This window comes from Nerophis lumbriciformis, linkage group LG10, assembly GCF_033978685.3.
Source record: "Nerophis lumbriciformis linkage group LG10, RoL_Nlum_v2.1, whole genome shotgun sequence".
Lineage (NCBI taxonomy): Eukaryota > Metazoa > Chordata > Actinopteri > Syngnathiformes > Syngnathidae > Nerophis > Nerophis lumbriciformis.
Window position 1 is genome coordinate 19376397 of NC_084557.2, and position 18158 is coordinate 19394554.

General features: G+C 40.7%; 1 protein-coding gene and 1 long non-coding RNA gene across 2 annotated transcripts in view; one reads left to right on the plus strand and one right to left on the minus strand.

The window, feature by feature from the left end:
- tshz3a (teashirt zinc finger homeobox 3a) overlaps window positions 1–5424 on the minus strand; it is a 29837-nt gene extending 24413 nt beyond the window's left edge. The window contains exon 1 of the mRNA XM_061970111.2: window positions 5281–5424. Coding sequence (XP_061826095.1) covers window positions 5281–5320 — 40 coding nt within the window. The 5' untranslated portion in view covers window positions 5321–5424. The remainder of the gene's footprint in view (window positions 1–5280) is intronic.
- LOC133612576 (uncharacterized) lies at window positions 5409–8437 on the plus strand. The gene is made up of 2 exons (XR_009816132.1): window positions 5409–5553; window positions 8097–8437. It is a non-coding gene; the product is annotated as an uncharacterized lncRNA (long non-coding RNA).
- The last annotated feature ends 9721 nt before the right edge of the window (window positions 8438–18158 follow it).

Consider the following 18158-nt stretch of genomic DNA (forward strand, 5'->3'; position numbering starts at 1 on the left):
CAGTTTGACTGAAGTAACTAGGCTGCAGTTACAAACACCTCCCAAACCCTCCATCTCAAGACCACTCAGCAGGGTCAAAGCCAGCAAATAAGAAAGTGGAAGCCCACTCATACGCACACTCATGAGTGATGGCTGCCAGTCTGGCACCTATAAATCTAACCCTGCAGAAACAGGAGACTGTTACTATGGAGGATGTTCCAAAGTGGACCAGCTCCCCCACCCTACCTCTTTCTATCTCTGTCATAAACAGTCACAAGGTTTAAGAGAAAAGCCAAGGTCGCTTTTGTTAATAGTGTCTTCTCACTGCAAAACTTTCGGGATACTGCAACAACATGAGCACCACCCTGAAGACACACCACACATGGTAACCATTCTACTGGTGTATGTGGGCCAAATATTTAAAGTTGTTGTTGACGTTTGTTTAAGACAGCAAAGTATTGCATACATTTTTCTCTCCACAGGCTACAGAGAACACTGGTTCTTAACAGCCGCAAACTCGGCTAGGCTACATTGCTGGCTGCCCTCAGTTGTTGCGAGCACTCAGACTTGACCCAGGTACACGGTCCCATTTGTCACCTGCAGCACAGAATTGAGTTACTGCACAACCAAAGGCGAGCAGCTCTGTGTAATATCAAGTTGATTACATCAAAGTGGTGGCAAACCTCATTGGGCCGGGTACCCTGAGCTTGTCATCTCCAATCACAAGGCCTGTCAGGACTCCATCAGTCTCTCGGTTAATTGGACCGACGCTAATGAAGCAGGCAAAAACAAGTTTTCTACTGTGGAGAGATTCAGACGGAAGAAGAGAGAGAGGCTGGAAGTGTATGCGTGAGAGACAATGAGGGAGAAAAGCAGGGTGGGTGTGTGTGTGTGTATGGGGGAGGTAGATTTTTCATGCAAGTCTCAAGGTTGCAGTGGGCCGACTCTCCCCCTAAGTCCCTAATCAAGGCCCATCATCTGTCATCCTTTTCTTTGCTCTCTCTATCACCACGCTCTGTGCTGCAATCAATTCATCATCACCCTTTGTGTGCCACTGAACAGTTGACAACTTTATAACTTGCAGCTGCACAGACTGACTGACAGGGGTGCAAGGAGAGCGTGAAAAAAATGAAGAAATGGATGGACGAATGAATGCACAAAGAAGCGTGGTTTCAGCGGAAAAAAAAGTTGTTTTCTAAAAACACCAAACGATCTGTATTACAGCCCTTTTATTCCCTTTCATCAACAGACAAACAGTCGTGTATCGAGCAGAGGAGAGGGGGAGAGGGGGAGAAACAAAACATCCTTCTCACTGATCTGAAATCAGAAAGCTTTCAGTCATTCTTTATGTGCTCCCCGCGGCCACTCTGAGCCAGTGAGCATGTACATTAGGCTGGGGCATTTTGATGAAATAAAAGCCCGGGCCAGCTTATGGCTAAACAGAATGGGAGCACTCACTCAGCCTGTCTCTGATTGACCATTAAAGCCATTGATGAATGGGCCTGTCAGGGTGGAGACAATTAAATCAAACATGAAACAAAGCCGTTGTGGCGGCCCGGTCTGACAGAGCAAACCCATTCCTCCCCTCCATTACATAGCACACAGCTCCTTTTACAACCCCTTACCCACTCGCCCCTCCCGCCAATACTCTGCCCACTGTGTGACTGTGTGTGTGTTCAAAGTGAACACATGGGAGTGTGATGTTCTCACCGTGTGATGTTTCAGCCCATGTCCACACTAACATACAAACTTTTAAAAACACATAATCTTGTCTAGGGTTTTGACCTCACATGTTGTAGGTCACTGAAACCTAACTTTTAGGAACTTCCCGACTGAAGCGCTTCCATAACACTGCTTTTAGTGTTTGTGTTTAGACAGCTATGACGTAACAGTTAAAACCACTGTCTCCTTTTCGGGGACGGGCATAATTGATTAGTCAATTAATTTATTCATAATTTGTTATGGATTTTTGATTAATCATTTCGCTACAACAACTGACGTAAAAAAGTGCACGGCACGGTTGCAACCACAAAAGGTAGTGTTGAATAAGTCTATTTGCTGCCTAAAGAAGTACATGAGGTCAACAACTGTATGGAAAGTTGTTGACTTTCACTATGGCACAACTTCACTGGGCCACATTAGTCTTCACTTGGTCGTTGGGCTTTGAAAAGTAACATTAACTCATATATAATATCACATTAGTCATGTATATAAACGCAGATTAATAACGCAATTCCTTTTGACTGTACATGCTCCTTTACCTTAACCACGGATGGTTACCTGAAAGGCAGGATGGGTTTTTAGGCAGTCAGTGATCAGGTCAATGCATACCTCAGTGCAAAGATGAGTGAGGAGGCCCTGACTGGTGTGCTGGGTGGTAAATCTTCAAAATACACCCTGACTGTACTTGAGGTAACACTGGTCCCAAGTTTTGAGCAAGTAAGTGACGTGCATTTAAGTAAAACAATTAAAAAAATGTTCCTGGGTGACATCCTGACAATACAATTGCATATGTGTCCAAAATTGTTCAAGTTAATTTAAAGTATGCAAGCGAGTAATAATCATGATTAATCAAAATTCAAAAGCGTGAGTAATCCGAGTATAGAAAAATATAATTTGACAGCGCTATTTTTTCACTATAATAAAACAATAACAAAAACTAATTATTGATTTTCCAATGGAACTTTGTCAAAGGCCCATTCCCCCTCCCTAATATTTAATATATAACCCTGACTCTACAACTTTTTAAACAAAACTTACAAACCTAGTCTAAAAAAAACCCATTTTGCTAAAAAGTATCTGTAGGTTCTCCTTTACCTTTATTGATGTTGTTGTATATTACTTTTTACTATTAGTTTTTAACTCACATTTTAATTGGCTCGTGCTTGTCTCGTCTCCACTCTGCAGCACTTAGAGATTCCATGAGCATGAAAAGCGTTATAAAATAAAAATCATCCATCCATTTTCTACCGCTTGTCCCTTTCGGAGTCGCGGGGGGTGCTGGAGCCTATCTCAGCTGCATTCGGGCGGTAGGCGGGTTACACCGTGGTCAAGTCGCCACCTCATTGCAGGGCCAACACAGATAGACAGACAACAATCCCACTCACATTCACACGCTAGGACCAATCTAGTGTTGCCAATCAACCTATCCCCAGGTGCATGTCTTTGGAAGTGGGAGGAAGCCGGAGTACCCGGAGGGAACCCACGCAGTCACGGGGAGAACATGCAAACTCCACACAGAAAGATCCCAAGCCCAGGATTGAACCCAGGACCTTCGTATTGTGAGGCACACGCACTAACCCTTAAAAATTCGTATTATTGTTATTATTAAGTGGGATACACATTACCGGTAAATCATTCATTTAGTGGGTGAGCTGGAGCCTATCCCAGCTGACTTGGCGAGAGGTGAGGTACACCATGGACCGGTCGCCAGCCAATCACAGGGTGCATATACTCCTGAGAACCAGTGTCCTCTGCAGTGGACATTTGTGTCATTTCCCGTAATGTGTAACTTACAAAAATACTTTTTTTATTTTTGTCACACTTTTTAGACTTAACAGTTAATCTTTCATGTTATCAGTTTGAGAACTTTAAAAAAATATATATATATCTTTCCCTTTTTCCTTCCTTTTATTGTAACTGGATTTGCTAAGTTCTGTAACTGGATCTGTGTACTCCATCCATCCATCCATTTACTACCGCTTGTCCCTTTCAGGGGTCGCGGGGGGTGCTGGAGTCTATCCCAGCTGACTTGGCGAGAGGTGAGGTACACCATGGACCGGCCGCCAGCCAATCACAGGGTGCATATACTCCTGAGAACCAGTGTCCTTTGCAGTGGACATTTGTGTCATTTCCCGTAATGTTTAACTCTGACAAAAATACATTTTATTTTTGTCTCACTTTTTAGACTTCAGAGTTAATCTTTCATGTTATCAGTTTGAGAACTTGTTTTTTTTTTTCTCTCTTTCCCTTTTTTCCCTTCTTTTCTTGCGACTCGGACACTCAGACTCCCAAAATGCAACACGGAACGACACAGGAAGTCCTTCATACCGACAGCCATCAGACTGTATAATGCATATGTTCCTTTTTGACTGTACTTGAATGTATAATAGACTCTATTTATATTAATCACATGTGAATAATGCTGTATAATAGACGGTATTTATTTATTCACATGTAAAACAATACCTAAGTGTTTATTGTGAGCGAACTGTGGTGCTGAATTCCCCCCAGGGATCAATAAAGTACTTTCTATTCTATTCTAACTGGATTTGCGTATGTTCTGTAACTGGATCTGTGTACTGTTATTTTTTATTATTTTGAGAATTTTCTTTTTCTTTTCCTTTTTTGTAACTGCATCTGCATATGTTCTGTAACTGTATCTGTGTACTGTTATTTTATTTTATTATTCTGAGAATTTTTATTTATCCTTTCTTTTATTTGTAACTGGATCTGTGTATTATTATTTTACTTGGAACTTTTGAAAAGGACCCCAGGAAGACAAGCCTGGTGTTTGTGCGTCGGCTAATGGGGGATCCTCAATAAACAATACAAAAATAACGAATGTCCATTGCAGTGGACAAACCCGGAACATATGAACCATTTAGCCTGCAATACCTGGAGAAACCACACACATGCAAGAGGAGAACCATGCAAACTCCACACAGAGATGTTCTCCACTAACAGCCCTTGCATTTTTTCTGATAAGAATAGGCTAACATGACAATTAGGGGTTAGAGCGCCACCTGTTGTTATGGGGTTAAAGTACATCCAGTGGGGGAAAAAAATAAAAAAAATACCCTTTTATGTGTGGACATAGCCTGACTGTTAAACCACTCTCCCCCCTCCTCTCACTTTTTTTGTGAGTCACTTGACCATCAGAGAGAGAGGCAAAAAAAAAAAGAAAAGTACACAGAGCCTTTGAAAGTGGTCTAAACGTGACGTCATCACATGGTGGGAAGTGATTTTCTGATGCAAACCGGGAGGGATCGGATCAAAGCCGCGTGACAGCCAATCAATCAACCGTCAAATCGGACATGGCAACTGTCGATTATGGCTACTTCCAGCCCGCGGAACCTCTTTGTCCGCCCCCAAAATTGTTTATGTTATGGGTGGGGGGGGGGGGGAGAAAGGATAGTTTGTGTAAAGAAGTTATGCGGCGAGGACAACGCAGCTAGCTTGTTTATTGTTTGAACGCGACGTGGAAAGGGCTTCACATTCGCGCTTCAAAGTGACATTTTTAACCCAACAAAGAGGTGCTAATACGTGACAGAGTTGACCCACGTCACGGAGGTTACGTACCTGTCGCGCGCTTGGGCGCCTCTTGTTTCCTCCGCGGCATTGGTGCGTGTGTTCGCCGGGGATTTTTCCGCCAAAACTCCTCCTTTTTCTCCGCACACGACAAAGCCCCTATCGAAGATCCACGCCTCGGCTCAGTGACAAAGATTCACGCCTCGGCTCGACAACGGGGAGTCCACGGGAGAGGAAAAAGTCATGATGGTTCGCCGGAGGAGGAGGAGGAAGAAGAAGTGTGCACGCCGCGTGGTCACGCCGATAGTGTTGTTGTCCTGCGTGGTGCGTGTCTCTCTCTCCCACTCACACACACACACACATTAACACACACACACACACGCACGCACACGGACACACACAGCTTGCGTCCAGCTTGGCCGCCTGCTCCGTAACAAGCGAACTTGGGGATAAGAGAGATGATCGCGTCACTCAAAGTGGGAGAATGGGCAAACCCACCGCCCCGTTAACTCTTTACTTGACAGGCAGGGAGAGAGTGGACCTCCTCTTCTCTCTTTCCTTTATTCCTCTTCCCAACACTCCTAGTCTCTCTATTCCTCTTCTCTACACTTATCTCTGTTCCTATTTCCTTTATTCCGCATTACTCCCATCTGTGTTACTATTTCCTTTAATCCTCTTCAACAGTCCTCTTTGCACTCCTCTTGTCTATTCCTCCTTCTATTCTTATCTCCTTTTACCCCTATTCCTATTTCCCTTATTCCAATTATCTACACCCCCCTCTCTCTGGTCCTATTTCCTTTATTGCCTTTCTCTCAATGCCTCCTCTTTGCATTCCTCTTTCCTGTTTTCTTATTCTGTATCCTTCTTTATAATGCTATTTATTCCTACTTCTTTAATCCAATCACTATTACTATTTCCTGTATTCCATCCATCCATCCATTTTCTACCGCTTGTCCCTTTCGGGGTCGCGGGGGTTGCTGGAGCCTATCTCAGCTGCATTTATTCCAATTTTCTCAATTCCTTCTCGATTTATTCCCGATTCATTTATTTCTATTCAATCTTTTCCCCGTTTCTCTGTTCATATTCATTTTATTCCTATTCTCTGAATTGTTCATTTATCAATTCCTATTCCCTTTATTCTCCCTCCCATTAATTCCAATCACTTTATTCCTATTCCACCTCTCTGCATTCTTCTTCCCTATATTATTATTTTTCCTTCATTCATATTTTCTTCATCCCTCATCTTTCTATCCCTATTCCCTGTATTCCTATTCTCTTTATTCCATCTCTCTGCATTATTCTTTTTATTTACCCTCTCTTTATTCATTTTCTCCTTATTCCTTTCATGTTTATTCTCTCTATGATGCTTATTTTGCTCTGTTTCCCTCTATTGTCCATTCCTCTTCTCTGTATTCCTTTTCGTTCTATTCTTATTCATCTTCTCTCTACAGTATTCCTTGTTTAGCTGTCATACATATTTCCAATGATACTCTCTATTCCTCTTATCTCTTCATTTTGGCTCTATTCCCTTTCTTTCTCTTCTATTCTTCTCCTCATTCTTCTTATTCCATTGCTCTTCCTTCCACTCCTCGTCCATCTATCCATCTTTCCTTCTCTGGTCCTTTCTTTCTATTCTCCTCTCTACGCAATTCTATTCTCCTCTATTCCGATTCCTCTTCTTCCATTTCTAGTCTTGCCACTTCTCATCTTCCTTTCTCGCTCTACACCGTTCCTCTTATCCTCATTCTTCTCATCTTGATTACTCTTCTTTCCATCAGTCTTCCTTCCATCCTTTGTCAAGCTATTCTTTTTCTCTTCATTCCTCTTTTCTCAATTCTGCTTCTTTCTAGTCCTCCGTTCCACCAGGTAACGTTAATGGTTTGGTTTATTTTAAACAAACATGAAAAGGTTACAATGAGGTACACAATTCAGTACGTCCAAAAAGGAGTAGGAAGAAGCAAAGTATAATCACGTTTCCGTGTTATTGATTTTTGTTTGTTTTTTGTGACTCTCATAGTTCTTCTTCTTGTGCACCCACAATATATTCACATCATCATCAACTACAAACATTCTGGATGACAACAAAATGACACAACAACAAATGAATACATAACAAAATAGTAATTATAACACATGTTTTGACTCATTCAGCATTTTTCCCTGATGCTCTGATTCATGTTGTGTGTCTTCCAAACAGTGAAACTAAACACCGATTTTTAATGCATTCATGTTGATTTTTTTCCTGTTTTTTTTTTTAATAGATTATACAACTTTAACCCTTTCACCATCAGTGAAATAGTTTAATAGACAGTGGAATAAGTCTCAATACATGTTTTTTTGGTAACACTTTAGTATGTGGAACATATTCACCATTAATTAGTTGCTTATTAAAGTACCAAAGACGTAATTTAGTGTTATTTGGACACTAGGGGAACATATACTGTAAGGGTTAGGGTTAGGGTTAGGGCTAGGGTTACTAATAAGCAATACTTCTGAGGTTTACTGAGGGAAGACTCTTAGTTAATGGCTTACTGGTTGTATAATAAGGCCATGCAGAATAAGGCATTGATAAGTACTTAATAATGACTAATTAAGATCCAATATGTTACTAATTTGCAGCATGTTAATAAGAAACTAATTAATGGTGAATATGTGTTCCCCATACTAAAGTGTAACCGTTTTTTTATTAGGAAAATGAGAAAAATAGATTGACAGTGTTTCAAACATACTTTTACATAACATTGAGCAACTATTTTTATAAGTCAATGTTGCGTAGTGTTTGGCAAGCAAAACATATATACTATAGAAGTAATAGGGAATAAGTAAAACATTTAAATTATGCAATTCAATGCCTTTATGTATACTAGGTGACCACAGATGTTGCGCTAGCTGTTCAAAGTCGGGACCCGGGGTGGACCACTCATCTGTGCATCAGTTGGGGACGTCTCTGCGCTGCTGACTTGTCTCCACACAAGATGATCCCCTGCTGGCCCCACTATGGACTGGACTCTCACACTATTAACTAGATCCACTCGACGTCCATTGCACCAGTCGCCCGGCTGCGGTCCCCTCCAATGTTTTTCATTGTATCCCATTGTCGAGTTTTTTCTTGCCCTGATGTGGGATCTGAGCCGAGGATGTTGTGGCTAGTGCAGCCCTTTGAGACACTTGTGATTAAGTGCTATACAAATAAACTTTGATTGATTGATATACTTTGAAGCAATCATTTGTTACAGTAATATAATCACATATGTATTGCACTCAAGCCATATGTCTGTCATTTAGTAGTAATAACATATGAGTTGATTTTAAAGGGGAACATTATCACAATTTCAGAATGGTTAAAACCATTAAAAATCAGTTCCCAGTGGTTTATTATATTTTTCGAAGTTTTTTTCAAAATTTTACCCATCACGCAATATCCCTAAAAAAAGCTTCAAAGTGCCTGATTTTAACCATCGTTATAAACACCCGTCCATTTTCGTGTGACGTCACATAGTGAAGCCAACACAAACAAACATGGCGGAAAGAACAGCAAGCTATAGCGACATTAGCTCGGATTCAAACTCGGATTTCAGCGGCTTAATCGATTCAACAGATTACGAATGTATTGAAACGGATGGTTGTAGTGTGGAGGCAGGTAGCGAAAACGAAATTGAAGAAGAAACTGAAGCTATTGAGCCATATCGGTTTGAACACGACAGCCAGCGACACGGGAGAAAGCGAGGACGAATTCGGCGATCGCCTTCTAACCAACGATTGGTATGTGTTTGTTTGGCATTAAAGGAAACTAACAACTATGAACTAGGTTTACAGCATATGAAATACATTTGGCAACAACATGCACTTTGAGAGTGCAGACAGCCCAATTTTCATCAATTAATATATTCTGTAGACATACCCTTATCCGCGCTCTTTTCCTGAAAGCTGATCTGTCCAGTTTTGGAGTTGATGTCAGCAGGCCAGGGAAGCTAGGGTCGATGTGAGCCAAGACATCCAGGGGGTTTAGCTCGCTCGACTGCTGGAACAAACTGCCGCCATTGCTTGCCGTGCTACCGTGGACCTTTGTCCCTGAATTGCTCACACACTCCGGCAGATTCAATGGGGGTCTGGCGGCAGATTTCTTTGACTTTATCGTTGGAAATGCATCTGCTTTGAGTGTCGCAGGATATCCACACATTCTTGCCATCTCTGTCGTAGCATAGCTTTCGTCGGTAAAGTGTGCGGAACAAACGTCCAATTTCTTGCCACTTTCGCATCTTTGGGCCACTGGTGCAACTTGAATCCGTCCCTGTTCATGTTGTTACACCCTCCGACAACACACCGACGAGGCATGATGTCTCCAAGGTACGGAAAACAGTCGAAAAAACGGAAAATAACAGAGCTGATTTGACTCGGTGTTTGAGAAAATGGCGGATTGCTTCCCGATGTGACGTCACAACGTGACGTCATCGCTCCGAGAGCGAATATTAGAAAGGCGTTTAATTTGCCAAAATTCACCCATTTAGAGTTTGGAAATCGGTTAAAAAAATATATGGTCTTTTTTCTGCAACATCAAGGTATATGTTGACGCTTACATAGGTCTGGTGATAATGTTCCCCTTTAACATCTAAAATGGATGGATGGATCTCTCATTAAAAAAAACAATAATTATTCTATATTTTGCATACGCAACAGTGCAATTTTTAGCACACACACACACAAATGTAACCAAATAATACAATACTTTCTTTTCTCCAACCTCCTATTTAAGGATTGGGATGGTGTGATTTATTTGTTTCAATCATGCTTAATTAATAAGTTACAATTAGGAACATCATGTGATTACATCTACACAAATCAACATGTCTGAAAAAAAGTAGGAAGAAGCACAGCTTATTTGAACCTAGCCCTTCTATTTACTCCATCCATCCATCCATTTTCTACCGCTTATTCCCTTTTGGGGTCGCGGGTCCCTTCTATTTACTGATTTTTTTTAATTTATTTTATTTTTTTATTTATTTTTTTAACAATTGTGAGCAACACAATTAGCGTGAGTATGGTGTAAATTATTTATCCCTTCTATTTACCGATAAATAATTTACACCATAAGGTTTACATGTTGAGACTCACGCTAATTGTGTTGCTCACAATTGTTAAAAAAAATAATTGGAAAATACACCGCCGGTCACAAAATACCAGAGCAAAATGGCATTACTTCCACGGTAAAATTGTTCCTAATTTTTGTCCCTTCACACCAACATGCCCGACTTAAAAACAGAGGATGCTCTCTTTGTTATAAACTGCCACCAGCTCTTCAATCCACAACTACATTTTGTTCTTTTGAAAAACAACTGAAGGCCATGTTGGTCTGAAGGGAATTATGATGAGGACGTTTGCTGTAAATAAGTATTGTCTATTTTATTTTTTTGCTTCTACATGTGAAAATTGTGACTTTTTGGGAAGGTGTCTTTACAAGACCATAGGGTCTTCTTGGCCTGTTCTGCACATGTTTCAAATAAAATGAAATCAAATCTCTCACGGCAGTTACTATTACCGGTAGTTGCTTGTGTTTTGTTTCAGCGCTCTTATTTTTGTTTCCATTTCCTGTTTGCCTCCTTTTGTCACTCCTTCTCCTGAATACTGACGCCTCACCTGTCCCTTCCTGATTGGCAGTCGGGACACACCTGGTTGCCAATCACCTTTGCCTATGCTTCTTGTGATTGCTGAGCCTTTTGTGTGACTTCACTGCTCTGCTGTTCCTTGTTATTAAATACATTTACAAAACCAGTGAAGTTGGCACATTGTGTAATTCGTAAATAAAAACAGAATACAATGATTTGCAAATCATTTTCAACTTACATTCAATTGAATAGACTGCAAAGACAAGATATTTAATGTTCGAACTGAGAAACTTATTTTCCTTTTGCGTATAATGATTAACTTAGAATTTAATGGCAGCAACACATTGCAAAAAAGTTGTCACAGGGTCATTTTTACCCCTTTGTTACATGGCCTTTCCTTTTAACAACAGTCTGTAAACGTTTGGGAACTGAAGAGACCATTTTTTTAAGCTTTTCAGGTGGAATTATTTCCCATTCTTGCTTGATGTACAGCTTAAGTTGTTCCACAGTCCGGGTTCTCCGTTGTGGTATTTGACGCTTCATAATGTGCCACACATTTTCAATGGGAGAGTGGTCAGGACTACAGGCAGGCCAGTCTAGTATCCACACTCATTTACTACGAAGCTGTTGTAACACATGCAGAATGTGGCTTGGCATTGTCTTGCTGAAATAAGCAGGGGCGTCCATGAAAAAGACGTTGCTTGGATGGCAACATATGATGCTCCAAAACCTGTATGTACTTTTCAGCATTAATGGTGCCTTCACAGATGTGTAAGTTACCCTTGCCTTGGGCACTAATACACCCCCATACCATCACAGATGCTGGCTTCTGAACTTTGCGCCTATAACAATCCGGATGGTTCTTTTCCTCTTTTGAACACTTTTCCATTTTGCATCCGTCCATCTTAGATGAGCTCGGGCTCAGCGAAGCTGGCGACGTTTCTGGGTGTTGTTGATAAAAGGCTTTGGCTTTGTATAGTAAGAGTTTTAACTTGCACTTACAGATTTAGCGACAAACTGTAGTTACTGACAGTGGTTTTCTGAAGTGGTGATATCCTTTACACACTGATGTTGGTTTTTGATGCAGTACTCCCTGAGGGATTGAAGGTCACGGGCATTGCCGCTTACGTGCAGCGATTTCTCCAGATTATCTGAACTTTTTGATGATATCACGGACCGTAGATGGTGAAATCCCTAAATTCCTTGCAGTAGCTCGTTGAGAAATGTTGTTCTTAAACTGTTGGACAATTTGCTCATGCATTTGTTCACAAAGTGATGACCCTCACCCCATCCTTGTTTGTGAATGACTGAGCATTGTATGGCACCCACCTGTTCCCAATTAGCCTGTTCACCTGTGGGATGATCTAAATAAGTGTTTGATGAGCATTCCTCAACTTTCTCAGTCTTTTTTGCCACCTGTGCCAGCTTTTTTGAAACATGTTGCAGGCATCAAATTCCAAATGAGCTAATACTTGAAAAAAATAAAGTTTACCAGTTTGAATGTTAAGTATCTTGTCTTTGCAGTGTATTCAATTGAATATAGGTTGAAAAGGATTTGTAAATCAATGTATTCTGTTTTTATTTACGATTTACGTAACATGCCAACTTCACTGGTGTTGGGTTTTGTATTTGCACATCACCTGCTATCTCTGCATGCTACGGTCCAGACCAGCAATGCAGCACTGAAACACAACAGAACAAAACACAGAGAATTATTGTCATTGTCATGTAAGCTTTGCTCACTTCGTGTGAAAAGTTGGAAAGAAAAGTGTTCAATAGAACTAAGAAAATGCAAAATAAAGAAAAGCAGCTTGTGCAGTGTTAAGTAAAAAGAAGCAATAAATGACTCAAAATAAGGATTTCAAATAAAAAAAACAATGAGCAATAAATTGTACATTAAGTGTGAACATTAAAATAAGACAAGTAAAGCAAACGACTTGACTACTAAATTATCATATGTAACCTTTTCATATTGACAGGACGGACAATCAAGCAAACAAAAATCTCTAATTTAAATGGTGCAAAAATGATGTTAAAACCCCCTCGCCTCACTCCCCCTGAAATGCAAACATGCCTGATGCTCTTTTCTCTCTAACTTAATGTGAGCTGTTAAATGTTGGCTTTCATCACAGTAAAAGCATCAGTTCTCCCATATATCCATGTTAGGCAGAGATCAAAGTCAGTTCAAGGAAGCAGCGTCAAGTCTTAGTACCAAGGTAATGAGAGTTTTTCATCACTTCTTTCTAGCTCTCTTTTTTTTCCTTGAGCCAGCAGTATCTCAGGAGACTAAGTAACAGTCCGAATATCTTTTTGAGCCTTTATTGCGTGTGGGTGTGTGTGAGTGTGTGTTTGGGTCTGTTTGACCCGACCAGAAAAAAAAAAAAACATTGCAAAATGTGTGATGTAGCATGCTCATTACACGCAAATACACACATTAGACCAGTGTTTTTTAATCACTGTGCCGCGAGATACAGTCTGGTGTGCCGTGGGAGATTATCTAATTTCACCTATTTGGGTTAAAAATATTTTTTGCAACCCAGTAATTATAGTATGCAAATGATGTGTTGTTGTTGAGTGTCTGTGCTGTCTAGAGCTCGGCAGAGTAACCGTGTAATACTCTTCCATGTCAGTAGGTGGCAGCCGGTAGCTAATTACTTTGTAGATGTCGGGAACAGCGGGAGGCACCGTGCAGGTAAAAAGGTATCTAATGCTTAAACCAAAAATAAACAAAAGGTGAGTGCCACTAAGAAAAGGCATTGAAGCTTAGGGAAGGCTATGCAGAACGAAACTAAAACTGAACTGGCTACAAAGTAAACAAAAACAGAATGCTGGAGGACAGCAAAGACTTACTGTGGAGCAAAGACGGCGTCCACAATGTGCATCCGAACATGACGTGACAATCAACAATGTCCCCACAAAGAAGGATAAAAACAACTGAAATATTCTTGATTGCTAAAACAAAGTAGAAAATGCGGGAAATATCGCTCAAAGGAAGACATGAAACTGCTACAGGAAAATACCATTTAAATGGAAAAAGCCACCAAAATGGGAGCGCAAGACAAGAACTAAAACACTACACACAAAAAACTCTAAATACGTCACGGCATGATGGAGACAAGAGACAAGAGCTATAGTGATGCATGGTTGGTTATGGTTTAAAGTCCATCCATCCATCCATTTTCTACCGCTTGTCCCTTTTCGAAAGTCATATCCAACGATTGCGACAACGATTTTTTTTACTGTCAACTGAGTTTCATTTTTTAATGATTTCTGCTAGTGGTGTGCCTTGGCTCAAAAAATAGCCCTAGCTCAATTGCACACACACACACACACACACACACACACACACACACACACACACACACACACACACACACACACACACACACACACACCCTGAATGTGACAAGAGTTAAGGGTGCTTCTGACCAGGACTTGGCCGTGCCCCAGCCTCTCTAAGAGCACAGCGGCTGGGTCCCTGTCACTTTAACAACATGAAGTTACAACCCAAATGGGATGTCAGGGGTTAGCAGAGGCTTCTAAAGAGAACTATGTGAATATATTTCCTCCTATGGACTTGCCCCCATCATGACCTCCCACAGGAACAAGAAGTAACCATAGTGATTGGCATTTTTACAGCCAAATTAAAGCATCTCGGAGCCGGCTGAAGGCAAGAGGAGAAAGCAGCCTCTCCAAAATTAGTGAGCCATCATCATGACAGAAAGTAGCAGGGACATGGTGTCATCCAGGGACCGTATCGATTAACCCATAAATAGTATACGGCCTCTGCACGGCGTCTCTCCCGGCTTACACTGTAAATGGAAGTTATCACAGCCGCATCAGTCTTACTTTCCTCCGTGCATGAAATATAACAGCATACAGGACATAAAAGAGAAAACCGGCTTCAGTTAGTAGATGCTGCAGAGAGTCGCGGATTCACGCTCATGTTATTGCACTGCAAAAACACGACATTTGAAGTCTTTTGGTAATTTTGCGTCGTCACCGGGTGTAGGAGCATCGTCATTTGTCAGTGAATTCACCCATCATAGCGTTTAACATGCGTCCAATCAGATTTCTCTTAGCTGGACACTGCCACTTGATGCAAAGATTACAGATTGTGACTGTATGATTGTAGTCTGAGTAATAATCTTGGTTTCAAGATTATCTCGAGTATTATGCATTGATTATACTCACAAAAAAGGTACAAAATCAAATCAAATCAAATCACTCGCCATACAGCAATAGATGATATATGTGTATTAGCTGACCGCTTCTATGTTAGCTACCTCTCTTTGTTTATAAAGTATATTTTCTGCTGGATCTACTCTCTATTTTATGCTTTTATTTTTTTACTGCAGCTGTTACATACAGTCGTGGTCAAAAGTTTACATTTTTTGTTTCATCTGACCACAGAACTTTCCTCGAGAAGGTCTTATCTTTGTCCATGTGACGTCAGATGAAACAAAAACTGAGCTGTTTGGCCACAATGCCCAGCAATATATTTGGAGGACAAAAGGTGAGGCCTTTAATCCCCAGGAACACCATACCTACCGTCAAGCATGGTGGTGGTAGTAATATGCTCTGGGCCTGTTTTGCTGCCAATGGAACTGGTGCTTTACATAGCGTAAATGGGACAATAAAAAAGGAGGATTACCTCAAAATTCTTCAGAACAACCTAAAATCATCAGCCAGGAGGTTGGGTCTTGGGCGCAGTTGGGTGTTCCAACAGGACAATGACCCCAAACACACGTCAAAAGTGGTAAAGGAATGGCTAAATCAGGCTAGAATGAAGGTTTTAGAATGTCCTTCCCAAAGTCCTGACTTAAACGTGCGGACAATGCTGAAGAAACAAGTCCATGTCAGAAAACCAACACATTTAGCTGAACTGCACCAATTTTGTCAAGAGGATTGGTCAAAAATTCAACCAGAAGCTTGCCAGAAGCTTGTGGATGGCTACTAAAAGCGCCTTATTGCAGTGAAACGTGCCAAGGGACATGTAACCAAATATTAACATTGCTGTATGTATACTTTTGACCCAGCAGATTTGGTCACATTTTTAGTAAACCCATAATAAATTCATAAAAGAACCAAACTTCATGAATGTGTTTTGTGACCAACAAGTATGTGCTCCAATCACTCTATCACAAACGAGTTGTAGAAATTATTGGAAACTCAAGACAGCCATGACATTATGTTCTTTACAAATGTATGTAAACTTTTGACCACAACTGTATACTGTAATATTGTACATGGTAATTGGGATTTGTTATATATTGTATATATATTTTATAAAAATATAATATTATAATATGATATATCAGTATATATTATATACTGTATATATAATATGTAAATATTACATATATGTTATATTTTATATTGCTACTATGGTACATTTTTAGTCTACTTTATACCTGCATTATCCTTTCCATCCGTACCCTTTCCATCCTTTGTAACTGAGCTACTGTGTGGAGCAATTTCCCTTGTGTATCAATAAAGTTTGTTTAAGTCTAAGTCTAAGGCTAAAAGAGATTTTGATGTGTTATTTATTACTGTTGTGTATAACAGTAATCAAATAATAATAATATAATAACACAATAAATAAATATAAACAACAATATTGTTAATAATAAGTATATAAATCAATAATTGCATTATTAATATAAAACTATAATAGAACATATTGTTCCACCAGGGAAAATGTTTTAATAATGTATTTTATTCTGTGTTAATAATAACTGGAATGCACATAATTAGACCCCATGGTATTGTGCTGTTATTCTATAATCTCCTCATGTTATGTTAGTGTTACATACTTGCCAACCCTCCTGATTTTCCCGGGAGACTCCCGAATTTCAGTGCCCCTTCCGAAAATCTCCCGGGGCAACCATTCTCCCGATTTTCACCCGGACAACAATATTGAGGGCGTGCCGTGATGGCACTGCCTTTAGCGTCCTCCACAACCTGTCGTCACGTCCACTTTTTCTCCATACAAACAGCGTGCCGGCCCAGTCACATGCGGCTTCTACACTCACACAAGTGACTGCAAGACATACTTGATCAACAGCCATACAGGTCACACTGAGGGTGGCCGTACAAACAACTTTAACACTGTTACAAATATGCGCCACACTGTGAACCCACACCAAACAAGAATGGCAGACACATTTCGGGAGAACGTCCGCACCGTAACACAACATAAACACAACAGAACAAATACCCAGAATCCCTTGCAGCCCTAACTCTTCCGGGACGCTACAATATACACCCCCGCTACCACCAAACCCCGCCCCCCCACACCTCACCCCCACCCATCTCCCAAATTCGGAGGTCTCAAGGTTGGCAAGTATGTAGTGTTCTACACTTGCTATATTTACTTACATGCCTATAGTGTATTCAACACAAACAGGAATAAGCAATCTCTAACCTTAAATGGCCACTGAATGAAGCCATTGACAGAAGCACCTGTTGCTGTTTGTTTACACTGAACTGACTGAATGCTAAGCTACCGATTGTAAGTGACACCTCTTTATTTAACTCAGTCCTTCATGAAGTAACTTGCCACTAACATATCTTAACTCAGTTATTGTGTCTTACCTTTACTTTGGCCTGTAAAACTGCACCATATTGGACGTGTTAGACCTTTTAGTCGCAACTTTTTTTTGGCAGGTTTCGCAAATGCTTGAGCCAATTACTCCCTGGTCATTTTTAAGTACCCGAAGTGTTCCCACTCTGCCGATTTCATCTTTTGTTTTGGGGTGGGAATAGTTTGCTGGTTTGTCCTGCTGCCCCTTTTAAGATAATGTACCATACTAGCGTGTGTGTCAATATGGGCAAAGAACCGCTGGTGTAACTTTGTTTTCGTTCCGTGCAGGTTGTGCCAAAAACAAAGAACTAATATAATGTCAGTTTATAATGAGTGAGGAGGACTGAAACACATGGTGTAGCCTTTGCGATTAAATAACCGTGACGTTTTTAATCACGGTTAGAAGTAAAACCGGGTAATCGTTGCATCCCTCCTGTCACAGCTGCTCCTCCCTCACCAACCCAGCCCGATTACGGAATGATTAACTCCCACCTTGCTTCTGTTTTTTTGCGGCTTGAGCTATCATCCAGAGCGGCCAAGGCTCTAATCCAGAGATGTCAAACGTACGGTCCGAGGGCCGGATCAGGCCAGCGAACAGTATAAAAATTAACCTGAAATCTTCGAATGAAAGAAACTGCTGTTCTAAATGTGTCCACTAGATGTCGCAATAGCAATTCTTTGTATCTTTGTAGATACACCAGTGGAGAAAAATGATCAAACTACATAAATAACATACTGTA